Raw genomic sequence first — 19,257 nt, forward strand, 5'->3', positions numbered from 1 at the left:
CGGCTCCGAGGCAAGCAGGATCTGCCTGGGCAATGTTAGGTTACGTCTGGAACACAAAGATTCCTCAGAATAACCAATGGAAGAGAGAAATCCTTCAACTCCTCAGAGCGGCTGGTTGCCATTTCTCAGCCAACCTCATGCTTCACATCCCCCATCCCAAACAGGAAGGGAAAAGGCAAACTCACCTTCAAGATTTCATACATGTAGAACCGGATGTCGTAGTCTGTTAACGTTTGGTATAATTGCTGTAAGACATCAACGTTAAAAAATTAAGTTTTCAAGCAACAAATTATGGGGGTTAGGGGTTTGTTTGCTTTTTATCACCCATTATAGGGCGTGTGATGAGGGCAATTCAGTATTTGGGGACATTATTGTGGCTCTGTCACACATTATGCAGAGACCAGTGCTTTTTTCCAAGGAGTATTCAAGGGTGTGAAGTACCGGACCTCTTTTTGTTGTTGTTAAAAAGTGTGGCACTTAGTGTAACAACTTCATGGTGAGTACCGGCACCTATTGTTCTAGAAAAAAGGCACTGGCCGAGACCAACCTGGACTGCTACCAAGTGTACCCTCAGGACAAAGCTGCAGCCAATCGTTACTCCCTAATGAAGGGACCTGTAAGTAACACACACGCACCTGCGTGCATGCACACAAACTACCTGCTTGCCGTGTTCATCTCTTGGTTCTAGATCAGGGATGGCCAACTCCTAGAGACCGCAATCTACTCACAGAATAAAAAACTGGCAGTGATCTACCGGGGGGCGGGTCATGGCAAAACTGTTGAGCTTTTATTAGGGAGGAGAGTCCCATTTTTTGTTCTTTTGTTTTTAGAGGTTCAGGTCAAAGTTGCTGAGCTTTTTAGCTTGAGATTGAGGGGGCAGGGGGCCAGATTCTATTTTTCCAACACTAAGGAAAGAGAGCTGGTGATCGACTGCGATCTACCAAAACCTTGCTGGGATCTACCAGAAGATTGTGATCGACCTCTTAGACATCCCTGCTCTAGAGGAACAACAGAGTTCTTAACCTACCTCACAGGGCTGCTGGGAATTTAAAAATGGAGGAAAGGAGGGGGGAGAACTACCTGTGATGCTCTGAGCTTCCTGGCAGGAAGGGAGAGACAGACACACAATAAAATAAATGAATGAAATGCCAAGTGCCTTTAGTAGACTGAACATGGGGGTGTTACTGTTATCTGCTGGAATAAACAAACTTTTATCCAGTGGAAGTAATTGGCCTTGGGTAACTTGATCGCACTTTACCAAAAACGACTTACATTTTTAATTTCCTTTTCATTAAAATCAAAATTGGGAGGGACCTCAAAATGTCATTTGGGTTGAACCCTCTGCCGATATAGGACGTTCACTATGGCAGCATCCCCCAAACCAGGCATGCATCCATCCTTAAATACTCTAAAACCCCAAAGGCTGAATGACAAACCGTACCTTAAAGTCTGTGTTGTTTACATGTTCGAAAACCAAGGCTGGGGTCCGAGACTAGGAGAAGGAAACCAAAACAGTCAGTCATGTTGGGACCTTCCTTGCTTTATAGGCCTAATACTTATCAACACAAACATGCCCTCACATCTCCACCATCCTCTGCAGAAGGTTTCAAGCATCTGACTAGTTGTAGTTACACCAAATGCAATAGCCCACATTTCCACAAAATCTAGAAGGAACTGCAGGGAGGGGGAGCTTCCTCTGAGAGAAGCTAATCTGATTAAAAGGCCTGATCTGATTAAGCAATTCGAAAATAGGATTAGAGGAAAACCAGAGAGCAAACAGGGAGCGGGGCTGTGCGGAGGTAATGCTGCATCTTATGATCAATAGATGCCTGAAATGCCAGCATGTTTTATATTTAATAAAGTACTAGGAGTTCTCCTGCTGTGTCATTACTTGGAACGACAAAAGCAGCTCATACGTGTAGACAATTCTGTGCTCTTTTTAACCTGCCACCCCATTCCAGTGAAGCATTTGCTACCTCTTTCTCACAGTCAGATGGATAAACTGGGAGAGGGGGGTTTGTCATTCACAAGCTGGCCCACTCGGCAGGCTTCTTACCCACTAAAAGCACAGCCCCCCAGAGCTCTTTCACAGCCCACATTTCCTGTGAGTGCAGACAGATTATTCAAGCAGGGGCGCATTACCTCTCCTCCCTTCCACAAAAGGACCGCGTAACCAGAAATGCCGAGATAATACAGCTTGACTGCACACTTGCATTCCCAATGCTGAGCACCAGACCAGACACACACAGAGAGAAAGTCATCAGTGTCAGAGACATAAGCAAAGAAGCTGTTCTTTGAGAATCTATCTGCCTTGTCCTACTGACATCTGAAGACGAACACCTTTCTTGGCATCCCGCCGGAAAGGAGGCGAGGAGCTTGTGGCGCTTCGATTGCTGCTGGCCCTCAAGTTCCATCATCCCTGTCTATTAGCCCAACTGCTTGGGACTCAACAGTTGAGGTCCAATGGACCTCTGGAGGGCCAAAGGTTCACAACAAAGGGTCTCAGGGCGGTTCACAACATAAAAATACAAGGTAGAAAAACACAAAATAAATAATAATAATAATAAGAGCAAAAACAACCCAATAACCCCCTTCCTCCCTCAATTTTTTTTTTTTAAAGGGCATAGGATGTAAGTTGGAACAACCACATCCCTGGTTAAAGAGGAACGTTTTTGCCTGGCGCCTAAAGGTGTATAATGAAGGCACCAGGCGAACTTCCCCGGGGAGAGCATTCCACAGATGGGGAGCCACTGCAGAGAAGGCCCCGTTCTCGTATTGCCACCCTCCACACCTCTCGAGGAGGGGGCACACAAAGGAGGGCCTCCGATGATCATTGCAGGGTCTGGGCAGGTTCATATGATAAGAGGCAGTCCTTGAGGTGCTGTGGTCCTGAGCTGCTTAAGGCTTTATAGCTCAAAAGCAGCACTTTGAATTTAGTACTCGTCCAAAGGCCCAGTCCAGTCCAGCATTCAGTTTCCAGCAAATGGCAGCTACCTCTTCTTCATCTCCAGCACCTGACACTCAAAGGCAGGCTCTCTCTGCAGAAGCAGGTCCCACTGGGCTGCTATGATGACTCCTAAACACTGATGGATCTCTCTCCCCGGAGTTTCTCCAGCCCTTTTACAAACCAACTGTTACAGCTTCCTCTCTCCCCTCCGCTTACCGCGCAGTCCTGGAGCTGCTCCAGAACCTCAGAGCTACTCACCACAGGGTCTTTCACTATATCTGCAAGGGTGATGATGTTGGGGCCGCCTCGCAAGTTCTCCAAGATTTTGATTTCACGCTTGATTTTCTTCTTTTTCACAGGCTGGTGAGAGAAATGCCCGTTTACCCAAGGCAACGTTTCAAGCCCAAGTGAAGCCAGTGAGAGTGCGAGGAAAGAATCCCACTGCAGCTTTGAAAGTACTGCTGCACCTGGTTTTTATTATTAGATCTTTTTAATTTTACAAAGAACAATCTAGCTGTGAGTTCCTACCCAATTTTCATTTTAAACTGCTGACTGCAACTTGGAAGCCTGTGTCACACCTGAAAATGTGGGTTAAAGTGTGTGTGTTTTTTTTATCTTATGCACACACACCATGGATTCCTATACCAGGCCAGATGAATACTTCAATCAGCTCCTAGCATCTGATCCGAATGGAATGAATGAGGCAAGCCAGGAAGTTCACAAGCAGCATAAGATGACCATCTCATTCAACACCAGGAAGTTCAGTATTGAGATTACCGTCATTTCCACCTCCCACAGCTAGTAGCCCTAAATAAGGGCTTTCAAGTATTTGCCCAACGCTTTCTGAATGGCCCAGCAGCCATTGCAACATCGCATGAACCCATATACTAAGCTGGGCAGCATGTGAAGAAGAAATGCCACCTTTAATTTCAATGGCTGGGCCACAAAGAACCACGTCTTAGGGGATCTGGGCTTGTTTCTCTCAAAACTGCAGAACTCGCACACACACCTGTTGCATGACAAAACACTTCTTAAATAAAGGGGAAACTGAAAAACAGTTTGGAATATTGCGTGGAAGGCTGAGGTTATGAAGAAAAACATGCTAAGCCCCAAGCCCTTGAGAACATCTAAAGAGACTCTTTGGATCTTGGTGAATAAGACTTAATTGCTATCCTCCAACTCGTAATTAACAAACCGTGTAATAAATACTCAGGAGCCCAAATAGTTCAAGGCTTCCCAGACTGGTGCCCTCCAGATGTTTTGGACAGGAACTCCCATTAGCCCCAGCCAGCGCAGCCATTGGGTTTGGAGTCCCAAACATCTGGAAAGTTTGGAGTTCACTGAAAGCTTGCATGAAGCTTTCTGCATAAGAACATGGGATACTCACCTGCCTGCCCTGTTTGCTCATTTCTAGCTCTTCTCTGTCCTTCCCACTAAAACAGGCCATCTCAGCCACTTACAAGATATTGCATGTAAACCATAAGTGCTTGTAGCGGCTTGGTCGACCAAGTGGTGAACGTCGAACCTCTTGCCGAGGCAGCTGTCGCGTCTGGGGGAAGCTAAGCCAGGCCACCTGTTTCACCATCTGCCTTAACCTTGGTCAAAGCCTAAGCTTCATCAGAAATACGCAAGGCGACTTTATTCCATTCTTGTGCTAACCCATCATTGTGGTTACTGGCTGCCTGCAATCAGGGCTGCCCAGGCTCGAGCACACAGACCCCAAATTTGCTGCTTGAAATGTTTTGCAATTTTAGGCCTGTGTGCCTATTTTGAGTCTGTTTGCACTCCCTACTCCAATTTTATTGATCAAGCTCACACAAATAGGAATATAAACTGTCAGCAATCTAAAAGGAGATTTCCTGCTCTGCTTTATCCTAAAGTTTCACGTGCATCTCCTCAAGGTTTAAATCTGTTGCTTTTTATCCCATTCTCAGCACACACAGTGAGTAGCATCTCCCCCTCCCCACTCCTTCGCAGTCATTTAGCGCACACACAAACACGCCACCTTCCAGGTGGAACCCTAGAAAGCACTTGGAACCTGCGAGCAGGGAGAGGAATTTTAGGATTCAGCTGCACTGCAGGCGATGTTGTGCCGCTTGCCAGATTATGTTTCAAGCAGCTTTCGGATCATGTCTAAAACTTCTCTGAGAGGCTGGAAACCACCAACTGTAGGGAAATTCCAGTCTGAAGTTGCAAGTGAAGTTCTACTAGCCAAAGAGAACAATGGCTACAGAAGGCCAACATCTGCCGCTAAGAAAGCCACTCAAAACCAGATGGTGAGCATTTGCAGAGGACGAGTAAGGCCAGGGCATCATTAACATTCAGCAAGCTCATTACTGCCTCTACTTTAGAGAAAGCTGGGTTTTTTGCAAGCAGCTCTAAACGGCCATTTGGTGTCAACCTAAGGAGCGGAGACTTTAACAACTTGTTATTCCCCAAAGGGAGATAGAGGGGTTTTCAACTACTGTTGAAAATACTAGAGTGTTGTTGTATTTTCAGTCCAGTTGAAACATTTGCTTTGCCAGAAGCCCATCTGCTGCTTATGTTCTCTCAACTATTCTGAGCATTTTCGGAACATTTTCCAAATTAGTTCCAACTTCCTCCTATTTCCCTTAAATCTCTCAAAACCACCCACTTAGTTTTGAAAGCTTGCACCCCTAAGCACGGGAGTATTTCATTCCTTTCCCCCATGCCTTCTCGAATTAGGCTATTCTAATTCTTGTTGGCTTGTATGCTGTAGTGTTTTATGCTCTATATTATGTGTATATTCTTAATTCTGTATGCCTTTCATATATCCTATAAATGTAGAGCAGCTTTAAAATCTTACTAAATTGGGCAAGGGGGTTTTCATTTCACTTCAATTTATTTATTAAATTTATATACCGCCCTTCATCTGAGGATCACAGGCTGGTTTACAGTATAAAATCACATCAGTCATTCCACCATACACCCAGGGTACATCCACATGACAGTTGCAGAAAATGTTGGGGAATATGGGGCTGCTAATGGCAACCTACACTAATGGGTCTGGGCAGAGGCCAGTCATTAGAGTGCCACCCCACCCATCACAGGACAACATTTAGAAACCTGCCCTCAACAGTCAAATGACTCAAGGTCTTGCAAACTGGCTGTAACACGTCCCTCAAAAATATGAACTCTACGTCCTTTACAAGTGGCTACCCATTATCATGTGGGACGCGGGTGGCACTGTGGGATAAACCACAGAGCCTAGGGCTTGCCGATCAGAAGGTCGGCGGTTCGAATCCCCACGACGGGGTGAGCTCCCGTTGCTCGGTCCCTGCTCCTGCCAACCTAGCAGTTCGAAAGCACGTCAAAGTGCAAGTAGATAAATAGGTACCACTCCGGCAGGAAGGTAAATGGCGTTTCCATGCGCTGCTCTGGTTCGCCAGAAGTGGCTTAGTCCTGCTGGCCACATGACCCGGAAGCTGTACGCCGGCTCCCTCGGCCAATAAAGCGAGATGAGTGCGGCAACCCCAGAGTCGGCCATGACTGGACCTAATGGTCCCTTTACCCTTACCCATTATCAAGAACCAATTGGACATAATGCACAAAAATATTTCTGCTTGCAGCAGCAGCCGCCAAAGCATTAGAGGCTCACCTTCAGGATTTTAACAACTACTTTTTCATTATTTGTGATGTTGATGGCTTCGAAGACTTCACTGTATTTGCCCCGGCCCAATTTCCGGACTAGTTGGTAGTCATCTTGATTACTGTAAAGACAAAGCCAACAAAGGACATTATGCACCACTCCAAAATCACTATTTAAAAACGTGTCGCCAGATTATTCACAAAGGTGGACACATTAGAGAATGTTTCTAGAGGCCCGCCCCCCTCACTCCCCCATAAGGACAAATTTGAAGATATTACTCTGCAGTCTCCATACAGATTGATGGTGCAAGAATAATAAAATGCTATTTTAACAACAAAGCAACTTGGAACAGAGTCACAGCACTGGCCAGCCTAGACCAGTACCAGCTGCTCAACAACTCTCCAAAGTCTCAGGCAGATGTTCATCTCCAATTATCCTTTTAACAGAAATGCCAGGAACTTAATGTGATAAGTTTGTGGCCCACCACTGAGCAACAGACTCTCCTTTGAAGAGCTAAGTATCCCCTCTCTCTACAGATTTCTTTTTTCCCCTAACAAGAGAATTCCGAAGTTCTCCCCGCAACAAAATGTGGGGAATAGCACTAGGTTACATCTACTGAAACAAACAGCACTTTGCAAATGCAGAAGGAACCAGTGCCAATCCCCCAAACCCAACACGGGCAGCACCTGGCCAGTAAACTAATGTGGGCACTTACCCCCATTCAACAACGTGCGACTCGTAATCCCAGTATTCTCGTGGTCTGTGTGTATTTACATCTGTGTAGACTCTGGCCCTGCTTGGCACAGGTCCCGACATTGTGGACAGATTGGCAGGCCGAGCTAGCTTAAGGATCTGGTGTTCACGCCGCTTCCAATTTCAGTGCAAATCGTGGTGGTGGGCCTCAGGCAGAACTCCGAATTTTCCAACTGTGGACACAAAGCGAACTATTGTTAAAATGAGGCAACGCATTGAGACGGTTAATAAGGTAGTTTGCACGGATCCCTGGGGTGGGGTGGGGTGGGGAATGGCACGGCTGCTTCTCCCAGGCGTGAATTCGGTCCAAATGCCAAGTAACACTTTAACTGGTTGGCGGCAAGCATCTCAACCGCTTCACTTTTTCAGGGTGAGATCAATGCTATCACTAGTGATGTGAGGCGAGAATATTCTCCAGAGAACATTCTCGAGAATGAGAATATTCTCTGCTAGAAAATTCTCCAGAGAATATTCTCCGCAAGCTGTAAATTCTAATGTAAGAACCAGTTTTACAACCCACATTAAAAAAACTAGTAAACAGTAAGTCAAGCTGTGATATTGCCACTGTAAGTAATGAATAATGTTGTTGGGTTTTGTTTTTTTATCCAGCTACATTACTGGGTATTGTGTCATTCACCATAGACAGTTCTGAAATGTTAGCTACAGAAAACATATTTTTTTTAAGCTTTAAAAATGCTATTCATTTAATTTGATGAACACTTGAATTCGTATGTATTTCAACTATATGTAATAGCCTTTTTTCTATTTTTGTGTAATCTTATTCTAAGCAATTCTATACCCTTGGCCATACAGTGTTGTTGTTTTTACAAAAATCGCTTTAATGCTTTACACACTTTAAAGTACCTAGGCCTATAAAATTATGTGTAACAGCACATGAGGTGCCTTTGATTTAAACAGTGGACGTTTCTATATGTTTATTTAGTGCCAGTAACTGGTTTTTACAGTGCCATTCAATGGTACAAGATGCCACTTACCAGAGGTTGACATACTGAAATATAATATCATATAATGATAATAAATTTAATGTTAATGGCTTCTTTTTTATATGTATGCATATAATTTTGTTTATCAAGCTGTGTTTTAGTCACCAAAACAGTTATTCAGTGTCGGAGCTATTAGAAGCACAAGATAGCCTATTACTGAATTTACTTGTTTCAAACCTTAACATGCCAATTGTATTTTTTGACTTGTCCTATATAACATGTACATGTTCTAATGGAAGAATAAAATACGATTTAAGTGAGCCTAATGCCAACTCTTCATATTGTATCTGGATAAAAGCATGGTCTAGAGCAGGGGTCGGCAAGGTTTACCCGCCATGGGCTGGATCGCTCCCACGGAGATCGTCTGTGGCGTAGCGTGATGCCGGAAATTGCTTCTGCGCATGCCCAGATGCCGAAAATCGTGGCTGTGCAGAAGCGATTTTTGGTGTCTGGACATGCGCAGACGCGATTTCCAGTATCTGCGCGTGCACAGATGCAATTTCCGGCGCCACTCGGTGAGTCCCCGTGCCGTGCCAGTTTAATGCAAGGCGTGGGGGACTCACCGAGCAGGCGGCTCGGTTCAGGGGCAGATTGTGGGCTGGTAAAGCAGTCTTCGTGGGCCGCACGTTGCCGACCCCTGGTCTAGAGAGTCATACCTAAAAACAACACCCTAAAACAATGTGATTATAATACATACGTTGCTCACAGACATGACACACTTCCATGGAAGCCTTACAATAAGCTGAATGTCCAAGCCTTCCTTCCACAACAACTATTTCTGGCATTCAAATCGGTTTTCTAGAGGTAGCGGATCATTCTACATGGACATCGGTCTGCTGGCGATTTACGTGTTCACTGTGTCTGGGGGCATTTCATACAAACGCTGCTTTTCATGTTTCCCCAAACACACAAAAGTATCCCTCCCAAGAGAGGCAAAGGAGTTTCCGCGTGTTCAGCACGTTGCAGCAGCCCTGAATCTCTTACCATTCAGATTCACTGGATGGCGCTGGGATCCAGAAATATGTGTGAGAGAAAGCTTCTCCCTTGTTCACTTTCTGCACATCAAGCATTAATTGTATACAACTCTAGCATGTCCCCCTTATCTCCCCCCCCCCCCAAACTAAATAGCTCCAAACAAGGGAGTTGTTTCAGCCATGTGATCACTGGGCTGCCATTTTCTTAGTTCTACAATATCCTTCTAGTAGCAACCAGAACTATACTGAGTATTCAAAGTGTTGGTGCCCCACAGATTTGCATAAACCTGCTTCAATGCTGGCAATTTTATTTTCGATTCCTTTCCTAGTGATTCCTAGCATGGAATTGCCTTTTTCAAAACTGGGTCAGCCTCTTAAACTGACTAATGTGCCATGACCTTAGCATCCCTCTTCTGGTGTGCCATCACCAATCCCTCCCCCCAAATATTAGCTATTGGGATGGGTACTCTACTAATGATCCACATCTTGGTGGAGGGGATTAGAAGCAGCAGCATGTGGTCTTCTCTTTCCATGGTACAGGTGAAATTACTTTGCTCGATTCTTCCCAAAGAGAAGGGAGGCCACTTTGCACTGGGATCTGTAGACACTTAAAAGCAGCAAGAATTCGTATTGTGTCCTTCGCTTTTCAGCATCTCCAAAGCACAGGACGACTGCTGCTGCTGCAACAGCAGCAGTCGTTGCGAATCTTGGTGCACAGAGGGAAGATGACCCCAATCCTGCCCAAAGACCTCTGGAACTCAGGAAAGCAGAAGGGCTGTTCACTCTCCCGCCTAGACAAAAGCAAGTTTCCCCTCTGAGATTGCTACAACGCACAACAAACTCAGGAGAGGGGATCTTGCACATCATGCTTTCATCAGGCAGCAGGTTGTGAGCACATAACTCATAGTCACCAAAGGAAGCTTGGTGGCTAGCTTCTCAAACCTACGCATTCGTTCCACTGGATTCAAAGGGCAGCCCTTACCATTAAAAAAAATCTCCCCCCTGGTTTCTTAGGGTAAAGATCCACTTCTGAAACAAACACACAAGGGGTTGCAGTATAAGTCTTGTGAAAGTTTCAGGCAAGGTCTTAACTCCAGAAATTGTCACATGAAATTATTGTGTGTTTTTTTATTATTATTTAACTTTATATACCATCCTTCATCCAGAAATCCCAGGGCAGTTTACAATATAAAAACTTAAAAATACCACACCATAATACCCAACAAAAACAATACCCAGATAACACCTGACAGACTTGCTGGAAGGGGTGGGGAGAGGAGAAAGCCATAGCGATTCCTTTTCCAGCTATGAACACTCAAAAGATTTCACTATCAGAGAAGAATTTCTAAAGCTCCATCCATATTGGCTCTATCTACAAAGAGGAAAGAATGTTGGTCTGTGGAAGAAAGTGGGTGAAGAAAGTGGCTGAAAGAAACGAAAGCTCTACCGTGGAATCTTTTCCGTCATGTCATGTGGCTGAAAGCAGACAGATGGTACACACGCAAAAGATGTTTGCTGAGCATTCCTTCCTTTGTATCTCCCAGCGATGGCAACCACCCAAGTATAACACTCCCTACCCCATGCGAGGATAAAGACACACATTTAAACCACTAGCACAGGCATATGGAGACAGCGTGTAATTCTGCAAAGGTTTGACCCCGCATGATCCCAGGGAACGTTCCCCTTTTAAGCCGAGGGGTTGCATCCTCTCCTTGCATGGTCCTTATGAGAGTTAATGTAGCATAATGGCAATGGGACTGAGAGCCAAACTACACATTATGTTAAATGAGCATTTGCATGGTGTGGTTTTTTCTTCTTCAAAAAAACTGCAATTGCAGCTTCCCTCCAGGGGAAAATAGCCCTGGGTGGTTTTAATTTCCCCCCTCACACCTGTGGTCCTGATTTGGGTTAGAGACGACCGTGGCAATTTTTCAAAAGGCACATACATACAAATACACATTTAATGTATCATTTGGCTCTGAACTACAAATCAGAAGTATGGAACTCCTAACTGTCCTTCGAAGTTGTAAATATAGCATCACACTAGGTTTGCTACAGGTGATCTGAACCTCCCACTTCCCCATTGTAATTACAATATTAGAGCCACACTCCACACAAACAGCAACAACTTCTCTATTTGCTGATGCAATCTAAATCAAGAAATGCGTAATAACAGCATTTATGCGCTTTTCAGCATTCAGTGTGCCTCATGTGCATTATATTGTCATTCTGATAGCAACACGGCAAGTTGGGTCAGTTTTAGGGTGGTTGCGGATGGGAGATATTGCTGCCTGGAAGGATCTGAGCGCCGTTCATCTCCAAAGTTCTCCTCTGGTTCAGATTGTAATTCATTCCGGCTCTTTGAACTTGGCAAAAGCAGGAACATACAGTGATGCTGAGAAATGCATTCCCTGCCCCCCAAGGGTGCCCTGTTTCGTTAGTTTGGATAACAGACTCCCTGGACAGTACACGTCTCAGGGTTCCTTCGCAATGTTCAAGATGCCAATGAGGGAGAGCAACCTCAGTAAGACAACTCCAGCGAGACTCCCTTCCAGTGTCAGGTTAACTGGTGTTCCCCTGGAGGTAATGTGTTTGTTTTGATTTTCTGCCCTTTATCTCCTTCTTTCTTTCTTTCTTTCTTTCTTTCTTTCTTTCTTTCTTTCTTTCTTTCCTCTCTCTCTCAAAGGCTGAGGGCAATTTGATCCCAAACCAACCCTGCGGACAAACATCTGCTATTTACTCTAGCAAAACAAACAGGCCAAACACGATTAAAAGTTTAACAAATTCCCAGCTCCAGAAGCAACATGGCCTGGGCGCCCAATTAAGGCCAATAAATTGGAAAATGTTTCTCCTTGCCAAAAGCGAGAGAGTCGCGGTCACCCTTTAAATCTGCAATGATGATAACTAACTGGACACAGAAAATAGCACCCTAAACTCATTCCTCGATATAATTTTGTAAGTTTTAAGCTGCATATGGATTTACAAACCGACACAAGTACCTTGAAGGATGCTTTTGATGGCTTGTTGGCATTGTTCTTTCAGGACTGGTGTTACATACTTGTATGAGGCCACTCTTGACTACAGCCTCGCTACAAAGTTTTGCGCTAGCTGAGGTTTCCAAACCAGTTTCACGGGCAGCCCCACGTAAAGCACATTACAGCAATTCAATTCAAAACAGTGTTAGAAACTCAAATATATACTATAAGCTAGGCACCAAATGGCTCCTTAAACCAAGGTTACAGTCGCCAAAACAAAATACCTAGTTGCCATTTTGGTGCTAGACGGCTCGAAGATCGTATTTTTCAACACAACTTTTTGCTTCCTGAAATTCATTCTGACGGTGCAGATAAAATACACTGGCTAGAATTCTACAGGATGTGTTGCTAATGTGTGAAAACAGTCAAGATTCAGGATCCCCAGGTGCACACCTCCAAATGGTGGAGATGTTAGGTACTATCCTGGCACCTAGGCACCTTCGCTTGGTCGCAAGTGGCCGATAAGTCAGGTGCAAAATGTCTCTGGCAAATTTTGAACGCTGATTCCAGGTTACCAGTGCTTGCACCGCAGTGGCAAAGCTCTTCTTGCTCAGAAATATTTGCAGCCGGTAAAAGAAATTTTTAGTAGCAGAAGCCTCTTAAGCCTCCAAGGTGAGTGCTGGTTTTAGAAGCACCACCAGACTATACACCTGTTCTTTAATAGTGAGTGCAATCCCCCAAGCCCCAGAATAAGCAATTTACTCAGTTCTCAGCTGAGAACTACTCATGTTCCATAATAATTATACACCACTGTATTGCAAAACAGGCAAACAAACAAACCACCTCAAAGTGGTTTACAAAAAAACACACACAAGAAAATCAAGAAACACGACAGCCATACTTTAAAACATACAAAAGTTAAAATACTGAAACAGATAAATATTGCCTCAACTTTCTAAGCATCTGGGTAGGCTTGTCTAAACAAGAATGTTTCCAGCAGGCGCTGAAAAAAGTACAGTGAAGGCCCCTGCCCGATATCAATAGGCAAAAGCAGAATGGTAGATCAGCCAATTCCGCCAATCAGTGTGGTCATCCAGAGGACCTGCATCTTATCAGAATTAATTCAACTTATTGGCCCTCATCCAGCCCACAACTATATCTGGGAAACACTGGCCTGCAAGCGCTCCAGTTGGAGAACAGCCTGTACCAAAGCTGTCATGGACTTTGGAGACACTCGAACTCAGGACGCAAGGGAGAAACGTGCTAAGAGGAAGGCATGCTTGGCAAATCCACACCGTGATCAACTCCTGCCCGGAAACCAATGTCCCCACTGTGGAAGGACGTGTGGATCCAGAACTGGCCTCCACAGTCACTTACGGACTCATTGTTAAGACCATGTTCATGGAAGACAATCTTACTCAGCTACGAGTGATCGCCACAGAAGAAGAAGAATATCCAGGCATCTGTCCAGGACTTGCAAAATTTCAGCAAACACTGTTGGGTAAGGGCCCTGCCTCTGTTTTTTGACTTGATGTAGTCCAGAGTAGTAATTATTGTCCTCTACGCGCAATACAAGGGTAACCTAGATTGTTATGGAGCTGCATTTGCACCGTCCTTTGAAGACAGCACAAGAGCTAAGAAACACCTGCAGAGCATCTCTTGCCAGCAAGGAAAACATCTGGATGACTCAGCAGCTCTACAGAACATGGAATCTTTGCTATCTCTCTGAATTAATTGCTCTACCAGCACAACTGTACTCATATATGTTAATTTCTGCTCTCTATCCCAATCCTTGCTAGCAAGAGTGGAAAGCGAAGGGGGTGGTTGTATCATCAGAACAGGGCCTGGATCTTAGAACTGAGTTTGGGGGGGGGGGGGCGGAGAGACCACTATGTAATTTCCCATCTAATATTTTGCCGAGCCCAATTCCAAGTCAGGCCAAATGGAGTTTGCAATCACTAATTACCACCGGCCTTGGGAGAGGCCACCACCTATTTCTCCAGAATCACTGAGCTCATCTGCAGTCATGTACTCTCTTTGTATTAGGAGCAGACTCTACCAAAAGCTTGGAAATTTGTTCAGCACTCAGATAATAAATATTTATGACCAAACATGAACATTTATTTCCCATTTAATGGGGGAAACGCTGCTCTGCTTACTAACTACTTGTTTCTACAGGAACCTGGGCATTTCGGCCAGCCGGCAAATTGCCTTGCTCTGCTTCTGTAAATAGACAGAGAGGGATAAATAGAAATCCATGTTTTGAAATAAAGGTACAATATACGTGTGTGTGAGCAGGCTGCTTGGAATGTCACATTAAACTGTAGTTTATTAACCCTGCTTTAATGTGAATGAGTACCAGGTTGCTGCAACTAAAGGCTCTTCGTTCTTCCCCGTTCCTGCTTCAGGGAAACCAGGAACTGTCTGGCTTAACCTGGGCTTATGGTTTGTTCATCACTGTTTAAAGCATGAGCAGAAGCAAAGTGTTTCTAGGCTTATTGGTTGTTTGGAGGAAACAAACCATAAGCTCAGGTTCGGATCAGACTTGTTCCCCACAAGTGTGAGGCAGTGAGGAATGAAGAACCCGCTGTTCCTGCACAAGCACACTGCTCATGCACACTAAGCCATAGTTTGTTTTCACTGGGTGGTACCCCAACTAACACGTTTCATCAGAGTAAGGATTTCCACTTGTGCAACAGAACTTCCTCCCCCTGTAAGCCCCCAAAATCTGTTCTGGGGGAAGGAGCAGGTTTTCCAAACCCTCCAGAGCAAAGTGGGGGGGCATTCCATAGTGCAAGTAGAAATATTTGGGCTGGTGGAACAAGTTAGTTGGATAGTGCCCACTGTGTTTGAATGTGATGTGTGAACCAGGTCCCTCTCTCTTTTTGTGCAATTAACCTCTCTACTTGGATTAGCGATGGGGAACCTCTTTCAGCTTGAAGGACAACATTCAGAGGCTGGGGCCAGAGGCAAAACTGGGAGGAGCAAAGAAGGCAAATTTTGCCTTTGTACACTGGGCCAATTTCGACACATGTATCCTCTCTGCCCTCCATCCGAGGAAGCAAGAGGCAATACCACAGCTCAAGCACACATTGCAGGTAGATGAAAACACACCAGGAGGATGCAAAACAGGGCCCAGAAGTGGGTGTGGATAGGGAAGAGTCCAAAGGGCTTAGAGGGGTTTCCCAAACATAGGTCTCCAGCTGTTGTTGGACTACAACTCCCATCATTCCTGACCACTCTTGCTAGCTAGGGATGGTGGGAGTTGTAGTCCAAAAACAGCTGGAGACTGTTTGGGAAACGCTGGCTTAGGTCATTGCCCAAAGTTAGGCCCCCGCAAATCAGATACACTAATACAGCTTGACATAAATCATGGGCAAGTGAATGTTATATTATCCAATAGTAAGTGTGCTGTGCACCATTTATTAAATTAGTAAAAAGATTGTGTGTTATTGAATTATATAGTTAATGCCCTTCTAGATACGATAAGAATGTTTTAAGGATAAGTAAAGGTACCCCTGCCCGTACGGGCCAGTCTTGACAGACTCTGGGGTTGTGCGCTCATCTCACTCTATAGGCCGGGGGCCAGCGCTGTCCGAAGACACTTCCGGGTCACGTGGCCAGCGTGACATCGCTGCTCTGGCGAGCCAGCGCAGCACACGGAACGCCGTTTACCTTCCCGCTGGTAAGCGGTCCCTATTTATCTACTTGCACCCGGGGGTGCTTTCGAACTACTAGGTTGGCAGGCGCTGGGATCGAACGACGGGAGCGCACCCCGCCGCGGGGATTCGAACCGCCGACCTTTCAATCGGCAAGTCCTAGGCGCTGAGGCTTTAACCCACAGCGCCACCCGCGTCCCTTCTTGTTTAAAGGATAACATGCAATAAATATGTCATTTTCTTATTGAGCATCTGCAAGTACAAATAAAGAAGTGGGCTGCAAGAAACAGACCTTCTACCCAAGTGAATGGGGGGGGGGGGGGAGAGAGAGAAAAATGAAGACTACAGGACAGCAGACCACTGGATTTAAATCAATCCATTATGTCTGTCAAAGTATGGCTTTGAATAGATGAAGCACAGCAACCTTTTCTGTAAAGAATATAGTATGAATAATAATAATAATTTTATTATTTATACCCTGCCCATCTGGCTGTGTTTCCCCAGCCACTCTGGGCAGCTTCCAGCATGTATCAAAACATATTATAAGATCAATTCAAAGCAAACCTTGAAAGGCTAATATATTTCAGTTTGGGGCCAATAAAAGTCACTACACAAAAAACGAAAGACACAACCCAATCCGTGTATTTTCAGATGCTAAAATTTAAATTGTAATACAACCTGGAACGGAACTGTTCTGCACACCTTCTCTTAAAAGTTCCCGGGCTGCAACAAGTTACAGTTGCAATCAAAACATTTCTAGATCATGACACTCTTCAATCCAGTCCAACTCCATCTGAACTTTGTACCCAACAGCTTCCACTTAAGCAGCTGAAATGAAATACTCACGTTCCGTAAATATTAAAATGGCTGAGAGGCTGAAAAGGTTGTCAAAACCTTCCAGTGCTTGGGAACCCCAATTTTCTGACACCAACACCATTTGGATATTTACTCCAATTCCACTCGGCACTGCTTCTACAGTAATAATAATGACTTCTGAACCAAGAAAAACCAAATTCTATGACCAGTATAAGTTCAGCAATTTTGCAATTGTTTGACTATTTTGCAAAATTTATCCTTATTGCATTATATCCCTCCCCCTGCCCCCGCTTTCCTCCAAGCTGCTCATGTCAGGGCACACCTATTACATCTTCTTCAAATCCCCCATTTCCTTCCATAGGGGATCAAAGGGCAGCTGACAACATAAAACAATACAATTTTCATAAAAGCATTTAAAATGCTGACTCAGTATTAAAAAAGCAGTAGCTAATAATGCCACTCTGGAGCCTAAGCCCAATTAAGCCCCAAAGGCCCAGACATATAAATGAGTCAAGATTTCGCCTAAAAGGGGGGTCAAAGCTGGTTCTTCCTCCATTTTATCTTCCCAATAACCCTGTGAGGTAGGCTGGGCAGGAACAACAATGCAAGCATCTGAGGTCCTGAGCCCTTGGGGTCCCTTCTAACTCTACAATTCCCTGATTCTATGGAAATCCTGCTCAGAGGCTTTGCCCACATGCTGTCAAGGCCAGTTGCGAAACTATTAGACCGAGAACTTTTGTGATGTGCAGAACAGAAGACTAAAACGAGAGCTCAGAATGCCAAAGTTCCCCTGCCGCCAAGGGTAAGTGTGCCTCAGTTACACTGAAAGGCAAACAATTGCCTCTTCCTTCGCTGTCATCGCCCTCAAGCTGCCATAAGCTGGGCTTCCCCCTTTGTGAAAAGAAAACCCCTTCCCCATGTTTCTTCACATTCTTTGCTAAGAGAGTTGGCCTTGGGGGCTTAGCCATTTCCAAACCTCACGCGGCTTTCACTTGTACTGGTCTTCCAAACTCAGAACAGTCATCACACAGAGAAGCATCCCTGAAGGAGCGTCTCCACCTCCATCGTTCAACACGGACACTGAGGTCCAGCTCTGAGGGCCTTCTGGCAGTTCCCTCACTGTGAGAAGTGAAGCTACAGGGAACCAGGCAGAGGGTCTTCTTGGTAGTGGTACCCGCCCTGTGGAGCGCCCTCCCATCAGATGTCAAGGAAATAAACAACTATCTGACATTTAGAAGACATCTGAAGGCAGCCCTGTTTAGGGAAGTTTTTAATGACTGATGTTTTAATGCATTTTTTATTTTTTGTTGGAAGCCGCCCAGAGTGGCTGGGGAAACCCAGCCAGATGGGCAGGGTATAAGTAATAATTTATTATTATTATTATTATTATTATTATTATTATTATTATTATTATTATTATCCCATTGCCTCCTTTTTACTCTGGCCACAAATTTAGAAATTAAATGTTTATTCCCTTTCTTGTCCATTGCTCCACCACCTTACTTTTTTTAATTTCAAGGGAGCAAAATCATAAAACTGAAGAGAAGGGAGGCATTCACAGCTCCCACACCGTATCTGAAGCACTCATGACAGAACACTTACTGGCAAATCTTGAAATCCTCTAGACGAGGAGATGTCACTGCATTCTCCACCCTAGCCACACCCTCCCCATTTGTCTGCAGATAACTCTAGCTAGGACACATCATGCGACACAGCTTGCCTTAGCTTTTGAGGGGTATCTACATGGTGACAACAGTTAAGTGCCTATGCCCACCCACACCTCAGGACAGATCCATACTGAATATTTACGCCCATGGAAACAGCAGGGGTTGGGGAGTGAGAATGTGGTCCTTCTCACACAGGGCAAACTCTGCAGGAGGGAGATAGCTGGAGAAAAGACTGTATAAATTGCACAGTAAAGCATTCCCAGTGAAGAACCTGTTCTGCCCCCCCCCCCCCCGTTAGTAACTCTACTGATGCCATCACAGCGCTTGAAGAGTTGTGCCTCGGAGCCAGTCTTTTACTCATTGACTGCTGTCAACGAGGCTTCTCTAGCTGAGCCAGGGGAGGAGGGAACATAAAAGCCTGCTGGATCAGGCCAATGGCCCATCCAGTCCAGGATCCTGTTCTCACAGTGGCCGAACCAGATGCCTGCAGGAAGCCTACAAGAAAAATTCGAGCACAAGAGCTCTCGGCCGTCCTGCAGGTTCCAGCAACTGGTATTCAGAAGTATTGCTGCGTCCAACTGTGGAGGCACAGCAGAGCCATCATGCATAGCCGCCTTCAATAGCCCTCTCCTCCATGAATCTATCCACTCCTCTATTGAAGCCAGAAAAGAATCTTCGCCTTTCAGTTTCTCCTCTTAGAACATACAGCTGTTAGGCTTGTTCTCTCCAGCCTAATATTTGTGGAGTCGGTGTTTTATGGGAGAGCTGCAGCACGATATCCAAGCACCCCCAAATCAAACCAAGGATTCTCCTAAGAGGTCGGCAACCTAAGGCCCATGGGCCAGAAGCGGC

At 45.1% G+C, this 19,257-nt stretch overlaps 1 protein-coding gene across 2 annotated transcripts in view; it reads right to left on the reverse strand.

The window, feature by feature from the left end:
- The window catches only part of CSNK2A1 (casein kinase 2 alpha 1), a 56,811-nt gene that overhangs the window by 25,157 nt on the left and 12,397 nt on the right, over positions 1-19,257 (reverse strand). For both annotated transcript variants that reach the window (XM_077929421.1, XM_077929422.1), the window contains 5 exons: positions 7,273-7,483; positions 6,567-6,678; positions 3,206-3,307; positions 1,442-1,492; positions 186-245 (listed from right to left, as the gene is read on the reverse strand). In XM_077929421.1, coding sequence (XP_077785547.1) covers positions 186-245; positions 1,442-1,492; positions 3,206-3,307; positions 6,567-6,678; positions 7,273-7,373 — 426 coding nt within the window. In that variant the 5' untranslated portion in view covers positions 7,374-7,483. The remainder of the gene's footprint in view (positions 1-185; positions 246-1,441; positions 1,493-3,205; positions 3,308-6,566; positions 6,679-7,272; positions 7,484-19,257) is intronic.

Source organism: Podarcis muralis, chromosome 5 (genome assembly GCF_964188315.1).
Source record: "Podarcis muralis chromosome 5, rPodMur119.hap1.1, whole genome shotgun sequence".
Taxonomy (NCBI): Eukaryota; Metazoa; Chordata; class Lepidosauria; order Squamata; family Lacertidae; genus Podarcis; species Podarcis muralis.